Source organism: Octopus sinensis, linkage group LG21 (genome assembly GCF_006345805.1).
Source record: "Octopus sinensis linkage group LG21, ASM634580v1, whole genome shotgun sequence".
NCBI classification, from domain to species: domain Eukaryota; kingdom Metazoa; phylum Mollusca; class Cephalopoda; order Octopoda; family Octopodidae; genus Octopus; species Octopus sinensis.
The window spans coordinates 25,231,783-25,249,999 of NC_043017.1; the positions used below are offsets into that span (position 1 = coordinate 25,231,783).

The 18,217-nt window shown below is 40.0% G+C and overlaps 1 protein-coding gene across 1 annotated transcript in view; it reads left to right on the forward strand.

The window, feature by feature from the left end:
- The first annotated feature begins 577 nt into the window (after positions 1 to 577).
- Positions 578 to 18,217, forward strand: part of LOC115222960 (mitogen-activated protein kinase kinase kinase 7) — a 187,274-nt gene continuing 169,634 nt past the window's right edge. Inside the window, exons 1-2 of the mRNA XM_036511993.1 lie at positions 578 to 1,485; positions 15,141 to 15,320. Of these exons, the coding sequence (XP_036367886.1) occupies positions 1,438 to 1,485; positions 15,141 to 15,320 (228 nt within the window). The 5' untranslated portion in view covers positions 578 to 1,437. The remainder of the gene's footprint in view (positions 1,486 to 15,140; positions 15,321 to 18,217) is intronic.

Genomic DNA, 18,217 nt, shown 5'->3' on the forward strand with positions numbered 1-18,217 from the left:
TACATCGACCCCAGTGTGTAACTGGTACTTAATTTATTGACTCCCAAAGGATGAAAGGCAAAGTGGACCTCGGCGGAATTTGAACTCAGAACGTAGCAGCAGACGAAATACTGCTAAGCATTTTGCCCGGCGTGCTAATGATTCTGCCAGCTCGCCGCCTTTTTGTATTCTTATTTCTTTATTGCCCACAAGGGAATAAACATAGAGGGGACAAACAAGGACAGACAAAGGGATTAAGTCGATTACATCGACCCCAGTGCGTAACTGGTACTTAATTTATCGACCCCGAAAGAATGAAAGGCAAAGTGGACCTCAGCGGAATTTGAACTCAGAACTAAGCATTTCGCCCGGCGTGCTAACGTTTCTGCTAGCTCGCCGCTTTAAGCAGTTTGGAATAATGATCCAAATTCAAACAGAGATAATATCGACTTCAGTAGAATTTTAAACCAGAACGTACGTAAAGCCAGAAGAAATACCGCTAAGCACTTTGTCCTGCGCCGAGCAACGATTCTAATGCTCTGAATTGAAACACTTCTGTGCTACCGTAGAGCAAAAAAGGCGACTTGACTGAAATCAGTTTTCCAACACAAGAGATTCAATGTTTTAGTCTTGTTTCCGTTTTACTGCGAAACAAGGATTTGCGTGTGTGTGAGTATGTGTATATATTTATATATGTATAATATCTAAGGTGTGCATACATATGTATGTATATATACATGGGCATATACACCCGTGATGTAGTTGAAACATACAAGTATGTAAATAATAATAAAAGAATTAGTGTAAGACAATTAAATAACCTTGTTTAGGCTGGAGAGACCAAAGTGTCAAGAGGAAGCATAAAAGAGAGGAAAATTGAGAGCAAAAAAGGAAGAATTACGAAGAAAATGAGGCGAAAATAAGCGTAGAACTTGGAATGTAAAATGTTAAAGACATTTCTTTTTTAATTGGAGAAAAGAAAAAGTGAAAAAAACTCGTCCCAGCAATAAAGTAACAAGTTGAGAAAGTGTTGCAATTAATTAATTAATTGGTAATTAATTATTTATTGAACGAAAAGTCGGCAAAACTGGTGAAGTTTGTTTTAAAAGGAAAATTACATGTGAAGAAGTAAAAAAAAAAAAAAAAATTCCCCCCCACGGAACAAACTTTTTACGTAAACAACAACAACAACAACAACGAAAGACGATGTTGTGAAGAAGCAATTAAATTTGCAAGGTGCCCCAGCACTTCGTCATCGACTTTTTACACCAGCATATATACATATATATATATACATATATATATGATATATGTTTGAGGGTGTGTGTGTGTATATTTTGTGAATATTTTCTGAATATATCGAATGACGTTTATTGAATGTCGTTTGACCGTTTGAATTTCACTGGATTAAATCCTCGAGCTGCAATATTTTAATTAAAGTAAACAAAAACACAAGACATGGACTTCGTGGAAGAGATTAATTTCGATGATCTCAAGTTCGAAGAGGTTGGTTAAATAACAAATAATAACTTTTCCTAAAATAATAATAACTACATAACACCACTACTGTTACTACTAATGATGATAATAATAATAATAATAATAATAATATGATTTCTTTTATAAATAATTGTTCTCCTTTGAATCCGATGTGATGCAAAAGTTAATTTAAAAATTGATTTAATTATAGCTAATAATAATAATAATGATAATAATAATAATAATGATAATAATAATAATAGTAATAATAATGATGATGATGATAATGCAACTGTTAATACTTTTCTGTAAACTTCTCTTTTGACTTTGTGTTTTATATATGTATATATATGTATCTGATTCTGTTTATGTCTAGGATGATGTATAAGCTATAATATATTTCCGTTTTTCTGTGTTTAATCCTCTTGTTTTATATATACAACAGCGGAGATTATATATATATATATATATATATATATATATATATATACCTGTATGTATATTGTTTATGTTGCTAGAAATAACAGCTAAATCTCCTTCCTTCAAAACTTCCCTACCACAATTTTGTTAAAAAAAAAAGAAAGAAAGAAAAAAGGAGGCTGTATAGCATAACTTAGTGGTCCTAGTTTACAGTGTTGATGAAATAAGATACGGGATGGTCACGTTGAGAACGTCTTTGATTATGTCTGCTCGAACAGAGCCAAGCTGAGGCAGGTTTTGTTGCCACTAGCAGAATCACATCTTCAGTTCCAAATTCTTTCTTTCCCTAATCGCTATTATCATTTATATTAATTATAATTATCTGCACAAAAACTTTTCACTAAATTTGGCTGATATTTTAATCAAAGATTTTAGATAAAAATTAAAATCCAGTCTGTTCCATTTGTCGAGTGGAATGAAAAGAAAAAAAGTACCATTGTTTCGGACACTTGTCCTTTTTAGGGAAGATCACAAAATATATTTGCTTCTTAGTAACCACAGGATTAACTTTAACCTCTCACTTGCTTTCTATTCTCCCAATATATTCGCATATACATTTATATTTTCATCCCTGAAGGAAGACAAGTGTCCGAAGCGTTGAAGTGTTCATCCCCCACCCCTGATATTCGATTTATTTATTTATTTATTTTTTTATCTACAAACTTTTATGGAGTTAATTTTGGGTCGATGCCGCAGACGACCATAAATTTCCTTACATTCCGGATCTTACAACTCACACGCACCTATTATTCATCTACAAGTTGTTTTGTCTCCCACAAGTTGGCCCTGGTGAAACAGATCTCTGATGAAAAGCCTTCCTGCTGTGACAATCCACCCTCATATTTTATAGGGGGTATTTTGTTTATGTCTAGGTTGATGTATAATCTATATATGTCCGTTTTTCTGTGTTTAAATCCTCTTTTGTTTTATACAACAGCAGAGATTGTCTCTCTGTAATATGTATTGTTCATGTTGCTAGAAATAACAGCTAAATCTCCCTCCTTCAAAACTTCCCTACCACAGTTTTGTTAATAAATATCCACCCCGCCTCCCAATTTTCGTAAAAATTATTAAGGTCTCTTCCTGCATCAAGTAAAGGAATTTATTGTAATTAAAGAAAACAAAATGCTGTTTGTATCCATATAATTCTTTCTTCTTCGCCATGGTTTCGAACAAGCTTTAAAAAAAAAAAAAGTTTACGATCGTGGCTAAAATGCTTCACCCTGCTTCTTCCGACTCTTCATGCTGTGAGTTCAAATCACGTTGAGGTCATCCATTGCCCCTTTTTGCGGTTCTGTAAACTAAAGTACCTACCAATCAGGATATCATCTGCCCATTTTCGTTGACTACTTGTGTCTATATTTAGAAACAATCTCACTATGTCCACCCCCCCTCATTTTCCAATCCCCCCAAGTCCCACGCCATAAAAAATTAAGTATATCCGGCTCTTTATTTTAAGCTGACAGAGCATACGATGGAAATTTAGCTGCTGTTTCTATTTCCTTGTTGATTTATATTTTCATCGACAATTTGCCATTGCTGAGACCTAGAATACCTCTGATTGATCAAAGGTGTTCCAATCATGACCATCACAGCCTGTTCCTTGACATAGTGCATCCAGGACCAACATTAGTCAATATACAAGGGGGTGCTGAAAAGTTCCTGGCTTTGAGTAAAAGAAAATACAGGAGGATCAGTTAATTATGATTTTATCCAACATATTCTCCCACCTCTCAGATTCACACGCTTATTGCAGCGGTCCTTAAGTTTTCCGAAACCCTGTGAAAGAACTCAGAAGGTTGGGTTTCTAACCAGACCTTTCGCAACACCCTTAACCCTTTAGCATTTAAACCGGCCATATCTGACCAAAATATTCTCCCCTGTTTTATGTCCAAATTGGCCAGATCTGGCCTCTTACACCAACCCTACAATATTGTTTTAAAAATGAATAGTTACTTCATCAAAATCTCAAAGCTACAAGATAAATGCAGGATTCAGGAGTGGCTGTGTGGTAAGTAGCTTGCTAACCAACCACATGGTTCCGGGTTCAGTCCCACTGCGTGGCATCTTGGGCAAGTGTCTTCTGCTATAGCCCCGGGCCGACCAATGCCTTGTGAGTGGATTTGGTAGACGGAAACTGAAAGAAACCTGTTGTATATATGTATATATATATATATGTATGTGTATGTGTGTTTGTGTGTCTGTGTTTGTCCCCCTAGCATTGCTTGACAACTGATGCTGGTGTGTTTACGTCCCCGTCACTTAGCGGTTCGGCAAAAGAGACCGATAGAATAAGTACTGGGCTTACAAAGAATAAGTCCCGGGGTCGATTTGCTCGACTAAAGGCGGTGCTCCAGCATGGCCGCAGTCAAATGACAGAAACAAGTAAAAGAGTAAAGAGTAAATAAGCATTACTTTTGATAGAATAATGCAAATACTAAATGGTTAAAGCTGGGAACTTTTCAACAACCCTTCGTATGTAAAATGGAAGTTGTTGAATAACTTCTAAGACTGATGTGGTCCACGATCAAAGGTATACTTCCATTTTGCTTAAAGGCAGTCGGATGTATTCGAGCTTTTGTTTTGAGCCACGTAGAGGTGTAATCTTCAGCCATACATATTATGAAATGATCAAGGCTTTTATTCTTGGAATACTTGAACAGGAACCAATGATGGTGAGGGGCAGCTGCAAAGATCCCTGCTCTTTGTAGTTACTTTTGTTTAATAGGGATACACCCTAACTTCATTTGATGCTTATTGTTTGCCCTCACCTGACAGTTCTTAAGTTTACTCCATGAAAAATGACACACACACACACACATGTATATATACACACACTCAGACACGTATACATGTATATCATCATCATCATCGTTTAGCGTCCGTTTTCCATGCTAGCATGGGTTGGACGGTTCAACTGGGGTCTGGGAAGCCAGGACGCTGCACCAGGCTCCAGTCTGATCTGGCAGTGTTTCTACAGCTGGATGCCCTTCCTAACGCCAACCACTCCGTGAATGTAGTGGGTGCTTTTTACGTGCCAGACGAGGCTGGCAAACGGCCACGATCGGATGGTGCTTTTTACGTGCCACATGTATATATATATATATATGCATACACATAGACATGTATATATATATATGCATACACATAGACATGTATACATATATAAAATGCATGTATAGACATATATATACATGTATATATATATAATGTATGTGTACATACTTATACATATGTATATAATGTATATGTATCATCATCGTCATTTAACATCTGTTGTCCATGCTGGCTCGGGTTGGATGGTTTGACAACGGCTGGCAAGCTGGAAGGTTGCACCAAACTCCAGTCTGATTTGGCATGATTTCTATGGTTGGATGCCCTTCCTAGCGCCAACCACTCCGAGTGTGTATTGGGTGCTTTATGTGCCATTTGTGTGTCACAGGTATCTGCCACGACTGCAATTTTGCTTGGTTTGATGGATCTACTCAGTCATTGCCTCCATGAGGCTCAACGCTTGAAAGGTGCTTTTTACATGGCATGAGCATGGGTGCCAGTTATGTGACACCACCATCAACCATGACTACAATTTCACTTGAAGGGTCTTCTCAAGCACAGCATATCGCCAAAGGTCTTGCTCACTAGTCATTGCCTCTCTGAGTCCCAATGTTCGAAGATCATACTTCACCACCTCATCCCATGTCTTCCTGGGTCTACCTCTACCACAGGTTCCGTCCATAGTTAGAGATCAGCACTTCTTTACACAGCTGTCCTCGTCCATATGCATCACATGACCATACCAGTGCAGTTATCTCTCTTGCACACCACATCTGATGCCTCTCATGCACAACTTTTCTCACAAGATGCTTACACTCTGTTGAACATGCATACTGACGTTGCACATCCAGCGAAGCATCCTGGCTTCATTTCTTTCAAACCTACGCATGCCCTTGACTGCCACAGCCCATGTTTTATACTTCCGTGTCAGTGACACGTAAAAGCCTGCTCTGGCCCCTGTGCTGGTGGCACGTAAAAAACACCCACTATACTCACGGAGTGGTTGGCATTAGGAAAGCATCCAGCCATAGAAACACTGCCAAATCAGACTAGAACCTGGTGCAGCCTCCATGGTTTCCAGACCCTGGTCGAACCGTCCAACCCATGCTAGCGTGGAAAACGGACATTAAATGATGATGATGATATACATATATATATATATATATATGTATACAGAGTACCATGGGTAAATTGTCCCTATTTTATACTTTTAATTTCGCACATGCACATTGTTTGTTTTTGATTTTGTTGACTACACAGTATATTAGGGTCAGTTGGGCACTGTCTGCGAGAAAGACAGCGCTATGACACAATTCACTCTGCCAGAAATTTGTAAATGACATGCTGTACTGCTTGGCATTCATGCCGGAAGCTCCAATACGAAAATTTCAGAGTGAGTGTCAAGCTGAGGACAGCGCAGAGGATTTGGAAAGAGTTGGATGAGTCTAATGGTGATTACAAAGGTACTGCAACTTGGCAAACTCCCTCTGATCATTCTGATAAGAAAAGAACTCCTGTATTTGTTGGTGAGATCCAGGCCATGATTGACAACGATTCCTCCAAGTCAATCAGGTCCATCGCCAGGGCCATGGGAGCGTCTGAGTTTCTTATCAGGCAGGTAGTGCATGATGACATTCAGCATTCCTCATAGAAGATGAGAAAGGGCCAATTTTTATCCCCAGCCATCAAAGACAATGAAAAAAAACAGGGAAACGAGACATACAACATAAAGGATATTCCCCTTCATCAGTTATCCCTGTTTCATCTACTCCACATTTCGAAGGCAAGGACAAGACGCATCTTCGTTGAAACAGTCCTTCCCGCAAAGCTAATTAAATAAAATTTGGGATTTTTTGCGATGGGTGAAAGTGGTAACATGAACAGGACAGTGAGAACAAAAGACAGTAAAAACAATAAAAAATTAAAAAACAGTAAAAGACAGAACAAAGAGAACAAAACAATAAAAACAAACAGTGGGGGCTGTTAAGCCAAGACAATGGAAAAATTGTTCTGAACATTTAAGGAGAGGAGCTTATGAAGAGATAGGATATGTCCATTCAGTCTCTTCTCTGTCTTCCCTATTCTTCTCCCCTCCCCTTCACCGTTCCCTCTCTCTCACTCCCCCTCCCCGACTCTCTCGTTGTTGACACATGATGAGAGGGAAGCCATCATTCTGACTGCTATCATGTGACTTCATTGACCGTAGGCTTTTCTTTCCACAGGTAAACCTCACCTGTCCTCCCCCTTTACACTTTATATTGACATTTCTGTGATAACGATCCCTATTGACCGATTTTTTTTCCTTTTCCTTTTATTTTTTACACCCCCCTTTTCTCTTCCCTCTTTCTTTCCCTTTATGATCCCTTTTGATTGAAAACCAAACCCCCTTTTTTATCCCCAAAAGAAAAGCTCTACCTTGTAATTTGTCCTGTCTGTGTGCAGCCCTGTGTGGATAATGAAGAAACATGTCTTCACAAAGACTAATGCTATAATAGAAGACACTTGCCCAAGATGCCACACAATGGGACTGAACCTTGAACCATGTGATTGGAAAGCAAAATGTTTATGTCTGTATGTGTGTGCATATCTTTCTGTTTGCCTCCACCATTGCTTGTCAACTGGTGTTGGTTTGTTTACATCCACATAACATAGCAGTTTGGCAAAAGAGACTCAGAGAATAACAATCAGACTCGAAATACATATTAGGGGCAATTTGACTAAATCCTTAAAGGTGGTGCCCCAGCATGGCTGCAATCCAGTGATTGAAGTAAAAGATAAACGATAGATACTGCATCTAAGTTAGATGGATTTCAAGGATATTTGGTTGCTATTTCAAGCAAATTGAGTAACCACATTGAGGCATTTCCACTGTGATCACCCAGTCTTACTTTCTCCGGGCATAGCATACATAAGATAGACAGTAGATTCTGATTTGAGGGTGATTTGGTTGCTATTTCTAGTAGATTGAGTGTCCACAGGATTTTCGGGTCGTTGCTTCATTTCCTTGTATTAGTTCTTTTGCTGTAGCTTACCAGGAAGTATGTGGTAGAGTGAGCGCAATTGTGGCTGTGTGGTAAGAAGCTTGCTTCCCAACCATATGGTTCTGTGTTCAGTCCCACTGCTTGGCACCTTGGGCAAGTGTCTTTTATTTTTGCTTTGAGTTGACCAAATCCTTGTGAGTGGATTTGGCAGATGGAAACTTAAAGAAGTCTGTCATGTTTATGTGTGTGTGTGTGTGTGTGTGTTTTGTTTGCATTTGTCCTTCACTGACACTTGGCAACTGGCATTGGTGTGTTTATGTCCCTGTAACTTAGCAAAATGAAACTGAACAATTACATACATACATATAATGTATATACATACATGCACATATATATGTATATATATTCTGTGCCGGTGACACATAAAAAACACCATCCGAACGTGACCGATGCCAACGCCGCCTCGAATGGCTTCTGTGCTGGTGGCACATAAAAAGCACCATCCGAACGTGGCCGATGCCAGCACCGCTTCGACTAGCTTCTGTGCCGCTGGCACATAAAAAGCACCAACCGATCGTGGCCGATACCAGACCCCTCTGGCACCTGTGCAGGTGGCACGTAAAAAGCACCCACTACACTCGCGGAGTGGTTGGCGTTAGGAAGGGCATCCAGCTGTAGAAACACTGCCAGATCAGACTGGAGCCTGGAGCAGCCCCTGGCTCCCCAGACCCCGGTCGAACCGTCCAACCCGTGCTAGCGCGGAAAACGGACGTTAAACGATGATGATGATGATGATGATGATATATATATACATGTGCTTGCACACACCCACATACACACACACATACATTACTTAAAGAAATTTCAACTGTCTGATTTTCACATTTTATTTACAATCATATAATAAGATTAATCTTTATATATAAAAGTGAGGTTGTGTGCTGTCTGTCTCCTACGATTTAGATTCCCAACTACTCCCACATTTTGCGGTGCAGTTTAACCAAAAGCGGGTATCTTATAGTCATGATTCATATCGAGCCCTTCTGGGTATTAGCGCGCGTCTACAATGAGTCTACGACTTAAAAAAAAAATTTACCATAATTTTTTCCCATTTTTAATGCAATTTTTTCGCTATTATATAAGGGAAGTAACTCTCTAAAAATGTCTATGATGAGTCAACGATTTAAACGGGCGATACTGCTAGTATAATATAATGAAATGATAGACTATTAAATATCCCTTCTGATTGAACCAGTACTTTGATACATTAAACTATACAAACTCCAGGTTCATGTAGTAGTAGTGGTAACAGTTGTGTGTTACAATTTACATATGATGGTCTTCTATACAGTTTCCATCTAACGAATTCACTTAAAAAACATTGGTCGGGCTGGGGCTTATAGTAGAAGACACTTGCTCAAGGGTGCTGCGCCGTGGGACTGAACCCAGAACAATGTGGTTGGGAAGTGGCCTTCTTAACCACACAGCTCTGCTTGCGAGTTAGATGCAAACCAACAGAGTTGGTCACTGATAATGGCCTCTCCCTCCCACCACCAGCACCAGCACCACCACCACCACCACACCGCCGCCATTTTCGTTTTTCTCAGTGACATAAGCTTCTGGATCCACGGCCCCCCCCGGATGTAATATGTTCCTGTTTCTAAATTTATGATTGATTGTTATCTTGCTTGAGGTTATTTTAATCTGCTTTTCCACATCCTTGAACGGTTGGGGAAGAAGCGGGGGGGGGAACAGAGCACTGCCGAGGCTTATCAACTTGTAAATAAGTTTAAATAAGTCCTGTTAGAAAAACAATTAAGAGAACGGGAGGACGGGAGGAGTAGGTGTGGAAATTAGAGTGAGGGTTAAGTGCAGTGTGTTTTTTGGTTTTTATTTACTTGTTATTTACTTGGAGTGCAGTTATTGAGGGGCATTTACCCAGAAGGCTTTTAGTCGGACAAATCAACACCCTTTTTTAATTAAAAAAAATTTTTTTAGCCTGATACCTATTCTGTCAGTCTCTTTGGTTGAACTGCTAGCATATGCGGACATAAACAAACCAACACCAGTTGTCAAATGGTGGTGGTGGGAGGGCAAACACACACACACACACATACACACACACACATGAGCATGCATGCTAGGCTTCCACACAGTTTCCATCTACCAGATTCACTCTCAAAGCAATTGACTGGCCTTGAACTGTAATAGAAGGCACCTGCCCAGGGTGTAGTGCTGTGGAATTGAACCCAGTACCTTGTGGTCATTAACAGATATGTTCGTGTGTGTGTGTGTAGGAGCAGTTTTCCTATCTGACGTTTAACCCTGTTTGCACCATATTCCTGATGTAGCAGGAATAGCCTGACTGTAATCTCTACTGGATTCCAGGTTGAAACAGTAACGGAATTAGATAAAGAAGATGAAATGCCAAAAATAGACGACTGATGATCGTGTTGTGGCTTTGTAGTCAAGTGTGTTTCTGACTCATTGTTAATGGCACCCCCCACCATAGCTGTTGCTTACTTTTATTTTTAATTGAAGAAAATGGATTCTTTTGCAATGGAATGTGTGTGTGACGAACCCAGTACTTTGTCTCTGGTAAACAAGCAAAGCCTAGACATTATACAATGTTCGTATCACAACAATTCACGTTACAGTTCAAAGTTCATTATCGTCTACATCAGAGTCCTTCTTTTTCTCTCTTCTTTTCTCTTTCTTTTCTTTTACATCGTAACATGTATCAATACAATTAAATACCTTAATTCCTAATTGAATCGCCAGTGTCCCAATATTGCACCTCATCTCTCCGTACCGCTAATTCCTCTGTACATATTTCCCTCTGTGCCGCCAAGCTCTCGCTCTCGAGGAAATTATTGATGTTTAATTTATTCTTCACACAAAGAGCTTGCCCTTAACGTAGACGGTGAAAGTGATGAGGAAAGTAGCAATTTGGGTGAACAACTACATCAGTTGAGAGATTGTCCCTTTATTGTTATTCACCTCAATTTTTTTGTGATTCTGTCCATTGGTTTGCCTGCAGTGAACTTATGCAATAGTTGAGAGATAGTTTTTTTCCTTTTTGAGCCATGCCTGGCTCATTTGGGCTGGTTTCCTGGTTTCCTTGGCGTATAGGTTCCCCCACCTGGACGGGAAGCTGGTCCATCGCAGGTGAGCTGCAAGATGCAGGAGGAAACAGTGAGAGAAAGTTGCCACGCAAGAGTCAGCAGAAGTTCACCATTACCTTCAACTGGAGCCGCGTGGAGCTTAGATGTTTCGCTCATACACACACACATCACCCGGTCTGAGATTCGAACCCGCGATCCCTCGACCGCAAGTTTGCTGCTCTAACCACTAGGCCATGTGCCTCCACAGTTGAGAGATAGGCCTTATTATTATTATTATTATTCTGAATGTGATCTCTGCCCATTAACTTGCCTGCAATTGTTACTCTTGAGCTGTATGTGTGCAACAATTTATTTTTTTGCTCAAGCGCATAGGTAAAGTGTAAAGTTAGATGCAAGGGCCAAGATCTGTGAGGGTTAATCCTGTTATAGTTTTGTGGTGAACATTGTCTTATTTCTCACCTGTGGTATTTGAGATACTATGTATTGTCTTAACGATACATTATTATTGTCATTTGTTGACTCTGTATAATCTGGTCACATCAACATAACATATCTTGACTTTCCAGTTTCTATACAATAGTTTATCAAAAGGCAGCCTGTTATCTGGGTAAACAGATTAATAAGCAGGAACATATGGAGTTTGATTAAAATCAATCCCAGTTTTGTACTGAAGGCACCTGTGTCTTCTGTGGTAGCCTAGAGTTGACCATGTGAATCTTGTCTACTTGCTTTTCCTTAATGTATATATATATATAAGTTCAGCAAAATACTTACAGTGTTTAATAAAATGAAGTAGCATGAAACAATTGTACCACTCTACCTTGGATATACTTGTTGCTTATTTTGATCATATATATATATATATAGGCACAGGAGTGGCTGTGTGGTAAGTAGCTTGCTTACCAACCACATGGTTCAGGGTTCAGTCCCACTGCATGATACCTTGGGCAAGTGTCCCCTACTATAGCCTCGGGCCGACCAAAGCCTTGTGAGTGGATTTGGTAGACTGAAACTGAAAAGAAGCCAGTCGTATATACGTATATGTATGTATATGTGTGTGTGTGTGTGTGTTTGTCCCCCCAACATCACTTGACAACTGATGCTGGTGTGTTTACATCCCCGTAACTTAGCAGTTCGGCAAAACAGACCAACAGAATAAGTATTAGGCTTACAAAGAAAGTCCTGGGGTTGATTTGCTTGACTAAAGGCGGTACTCCAGCATGACCGCAATCAAATGACTGAAACAAGTAAAAGAGTATATATATATATACATACACATCATCATCATTTAATGTTTGCTCTCCATGCTAGCATGGGTTGGACTATTTGACAGGAGTTAACCAGCTGAAGAGCTGCCTGGGCTCCATTTTGTCTGTTTTGGCATGGTTTTGATGGCTGGATGCCCTTCCTAATGCCAACCACTTTGCAAAGTGTACCGGGTGCTTTGAACATGACACCAGCATGGACGTTTTTATGTGACACCAGCATAGGTGCTTTTATGTGGCACCAGTACCATCAGCCCTCAGAACTATAGGACCTCTCAGCTGAGAGAGAGAGAGAGAGAGAGCTGCTCTATCGATTCAGGACAGTCTAAAATTATCCCATTGTTGTTATAAAAATCCAATAAATGGACAAAACTTCTATAAATTGTTAGGTTGCTGAGGTGAAAGACCTGTGTGAGAAGTTTAACATTAGTGATTTAGGACGTGAATAAGAATTAATTAGTTATCTGGAATAATTAAAATCACACTATCACCAAAAAAAATGCCCCAAAAACAGAAACAATTGAAAAGCAGTGACTGAAAAAAATTTATTTATAGAAAGGAGAGGGATTATTCTTTATGTGGCTGCTGCTTGATTTGCTAGAAACAGTAGCGAAATAAGCCCCTCAAATGTAACACAGCAATCTTGATAAAGGAAGTACACATTTGATAATGCCCGAGGGCTCTACCCCCCTCCCCCATTCTCAGGAATAGTGGGCAGAAAAAAATGGATAGATGAATAGATGCAGGAACAGCTATGTGGTTAAGAAGTTTGCTTCCCGGTCACAGGGTTTCAGTCCCAATCAAAATCAATATCAAAATCGATCAACATCAATGGAAATTGTAGCTGTGATACCAGTGCCGGTGGCACATAGAGAACCATCCGAACGTGGCTGTTGCCAGCGCCGCCCCGACTGGCTTCCGTGCCGGTGGCACGTGAAAAACCACCATCCGATCGTGGCCGTTGCCAGCCTCGCCTGGCCTCCGTTCCGGTGGCACGTAAAAAGCACCATCCGATCGTGACCGTTTGCCAGCTTCGTCTGGCACCTGTGCCAGTGGCACATTAAAAGCACCCACTACACTCACAGAGTGGTTGGTGTTAGGTAGGGCATCCAGCCGTAGAAACATTGCCAGAGCAGACTGGGCCTGGTGCAGCCTTCTGGCTTCCCAGACCCCCAGTTGAACCGTCCAACCCATGCCAGCATGGAAAGCGGACGCTAAATGATGATGATGATGCTGTGTGGTACTTTGGGCAAGTGCTTTCTGCTATAGGGTTTGACTAACCAAGGGTTTCTACAAGGGTTTGACTAACCAAGGGTTTCTACAAGGGCTTGACTAACCAAATCCTTGTGAGTGTATCTGGAAGACAGAAACTGAAAGAAAGGCAGCGAGCTGGCAGAAACGTTAGCATGCTGGGCGAAATGCTTGGCGGTATTTCGTCTGCCGTTACGTTCTGAGTTCAAATTCCGCCAAGGTCCACTTTGCCTTTCATCCTTTCGGGGGTTGATAAATTAAGTACCAGTTACGCACTGGGGTCGATGTAATCCACATAATCTCCTTGTCTGTCCTTGTTTGTCCACTCTATGTTTAACCCCGTGCGGGCAATAAAGAAATAAGAAACTGAAAAAAACCTATTGTGTGTGTGTGCATGTGTGTGCTTGTGTATGGTGTACATACATGTGCTTATGTGTAATGTGTATTTGTATCTCCTTGCCTTGACATCACATGGTAGTTGTAAATGGTTATTACTAAAGGCGGTGAGCTGGCAGAAACGTTAGCATGCTGGGCAAAATGCTTAGCGGTATTTCGTCTGTCATTACGTTCTGAGTTCAAATTCCGCCGAGGTCGACTTTGCCTTTCATCCTTTCGGGAGTTGATAAATTAAGTACCAGTTATGCACTAGGGTCGATATAATCGACATAATCTCCTTGTTTGTCCCCTCTATGTTTAGCCCCTTGTATGCAATAAAGAAATAAGAAACTGAAAAAAACCCATTGTGTGTGTGCGCGCGCGCTTGCGTATGGTGTACATACGTGTGCTTATGCGTAGTGTGTATTTGTGTCTCCTTGCCTTGACACCACATGGTAGTTGTAAATGGTTATTACTGTCAAACAAGCAATGTTATTCATTTCCAATATTCTGTGAGGACATGACTGATAATGGGAAAATATTCACCTTACTTGAAAACAGGCGAGGGTTGGTGACAGGAAGGCCATCCATCCATAGCCACGTGCCTCAATAAATTCCGTTTGACCCATGCAAGCATGGCAAAGTGGACGCTAACATAACAACAATACTCATTTACTCTTTTACTTGTTTCAGTCATTTGACTGCGGCCATGCTGGAGCACCGCCTCTTTTAGTCGAACAAATCGACCCCGGGACTTATTCTTTGCACAAGCCCAGTACTTATTCTATCGGTCTCTTTTGCCGAACCGCTAAGTGACGGGGACGTAAACACACCAGCATCGGTTGTCAAGCAATGCTAGGGGGACAAACACAGACACACAAACACACACACATACATATATACATATATATATACACATATACGACGGGCTTCTTTCGGTTTCCGTCTACCAAATCCACTCACAAGGCATTGGTCGGCCCGGGGCTATAGCAGAAGACACTTGCCCAAGATGCCACGCAGTGGGACTGAACCCGGAACCATGTGGTTGGTTAGCAAGCTACTCCTGCACCTATGATAATGAATTTTTTTTCTTTCTTCTCTGTTGGTCTGTCTCACCACTGAACATCTTTTGTTGCTTTTTTTTTTTCCAGATTGTTGGTAAAGGAGCTTTTGGTGTGGTACGCCGTGCTACGTACCACAGGATTAATGTGGCTGTGAAACTCATCGAAACTGAGTCGGAGAAGAAAGCATTCATTACAGAATTGAAACAATTGTCCCGAGTTTCTCACCCAAACATCGTTAAGCTGTATGGAGCTTGTACAAAACATCCGGTTGGTAATCCATGTTCTATGAAATCTTTTTCTGTTTTTTTTTTCATTTTGAATCTGTTTTTTTCTTTCTTTCTGAATGCTCTTAAGCCTTACTGAATTTGCCACCCACTACATAATAATAATAATATAATAATAATAATAATAATATAATAATAACAACAGCAACAAACCCTTGTAGAAACCCTTGGTTAGTCAAACCCTTGTAGAAACCCTTGGTTAGTCAAACCCTATAGTAGAAAGCACTTGCCCAAATTATAATAATAATTTCAAATTTTTCCACAAGGGCAACAATTTTGGGGATGGGGTATGAGTCGATTACATTCACTGGTACTTATTTTATTGGCCCTGAAAGGATGAAGGGCAAAGTTTGAACTCGGAACGTAGTCACGTAATAATATTAATAATAACAGGAGCACTCATAGAGTACAAACCTCCTCCAAGGCAATACCAATGTTCTCTCAATGATTTTTAAAATGAAAATATCTTAAATAAACTCGACTGCTCTCACAAACGAGAATACTAAAAATGAACCGGAATGCTCTCAAAAAAATTAAGTAAAAGAGCAGGAAAAATAATCTAGAATCCTTGTCCGGTACCGGATTGATCCCAAAATCTAACCAGTTCATGTCAGTCACGAGACCAAACATCCCTGAAAGTTTCATCCGAATCCATCCATCTTAGTGCTCAGCTGGTTATTATTTTATTGGCCTTTGAAGGATGAAAGACAATGGTGGAATTTGAACTCATAATGTAAGCATGGATGAAATGGTGCTAACCATTTTGACCACCGTGCTAAAGATTCTGCTGGCTCGCTGCCCATGTTAGAAATGGTTGTTTAAAATTTAGACACCAGGCTGGAAATTCTATAGGCGTGGTTAAGTAGATTACACCAACCCCAATGTGCAACTGGTACTTATTTTATCTACCCTGAGAGGATAAAAGGCAAAGCTGACCTCAGTGGAATTTGAACTGTGAACTCAGCGCAGTGGGACAGAAAAAATACTGCAAAGTATTTTGGGTGCTACTTTAGCATGCGGTCTACTACAGTATCCTACTTTAGCATGCAGTCTACTGCAGTATCCTACTTTAGCATGCAGTCTACTGCAGTATCCTACTTTAGTGTGCAGTCTACCGCAGTATCCTGTTTACACTGTGAAATTGCTTTTAGCGTGAGGTCTATCTTTCCTTACCCTCTAAACCTGAGTTCATTTTAACCATTATAATGCTGTTAAAGGATTTCTATAGACGTATAATTTTTACAGAGGAAACAGCAGTTGCATTTTTACAAGAAAACAATCTTCTGGCTACATCGCAAGAAGCAGACCCTTGTCTTCGATGTAGTAGCATCATGCAAGAAAAGTGAAAACGTTACCGGGGTGGAGAATACCTATTTCTTTATTACCCACAAGGGGCTAAACATAGAGGGGACAAACAAGGACAGACATAGGTATTAAGTCGATTACATCGACCCCAGTGCGTAACTGGTACTTAATTTATCGACCCCGAAAGGATGAAAGGCAAAGTCGACCTCAGCGGAATTTGAACTCACAACGTTGTGCCAGACGAAATACCGCTAAGCATTTTGCTCGGCACGCTAACGTTTCTGCCAGCTCGCCACCTTATTCAGCATTATTCAGTTTGCTTTTATCATCCTGTCGTATAAAGTTCTTATAGTGGAGGCAGATTGCATGCTAAAGTGTAAAAGGTAGACTGCACGCTAAGAGTAATTTCACAGCGTAGACTGGATGCTGTGGTAGGCCACACGCTAAAGTAGCAATGCTGATGCTGCACCAATTCTTTTAGCTTTCTGTCTTACCTATGTTAGAAATAATAATAATAATTATTATTAGTGCAGTAGGTGGCTTTAGACAAATAGGTTTTAGGTTTCACATGAAATACCCTGTGGTATTCTGTTGTGTTGTTTTATGCTTTGAATTTAAATCCTATCCAAGTCAACTTAGATTTTCACTTCTAGTCCCAGAGTGGTAAATACCAATCAAGCACTGGTCATGTTTGACTGTACTTCAAGATTTGTGTCTGTGAAACTCAGAGCATCATGGTTTCACACACACATAGACACTATATATATATATATATATATCTCAGCAGTCGCCATGATAGATCGTTAGCCACTACACACATTTGGTGAAAGCAATCAGATCTGTGGAGTGCAAAGAATTGGGTTCTTCACAGTGACAATGCACCCTGTGACCAAGCTCTGCCCACCTGTGAGTTTTTTGCATAAAAAAAAATGTCAAAATAAATGTTTCAACCATGAAACCCCAAACAGTTCTATTTCACTAGACTTATGGTTTACATTATAACATTATATATTTTTTTCTCTCCTTGTTTCTCTCCTTGTTTTTTCTGTGTACCTTTCTGTAGAAGAGCGTAGGCTCGAAACGTAAAAGACTTTTTCTATTCCTGAGTGTTATACTAATACATCTGTTTGCTTTGTACACCACCTGTCTTTGTCTTTTGTTTTTTTTATAAACTTTCCCTATATATATATATATATATATATATATATATATATAATATATATATATAAATAAATATTCTATGTATGTACACATGCATACACGCGTATATTGTCTTAGAGAAAATGTTATAAGAAAAATTGAATGGAAGGGAAGTAATCATATTCAGAAATGATTTCCCTTGGAAACATCCTTTTAATTAAACAATTACATTTCTTAAGGTTGTCAGCTTGATATTCCCATGCAGTTTGTACAGAATTGGTTGGGGTTTGTATTTATAAAACTATATGTAAGACAAAGGAATATATGTACTGGGCGTGGCTAGCATGGGTACAGGCATATCTGTCTGGTTAAGGAGCTTACTTACCATCTGTGTAGTCTAGCGTTCAGCTCTGCTGTGCAGCACCTTGAGCAAAT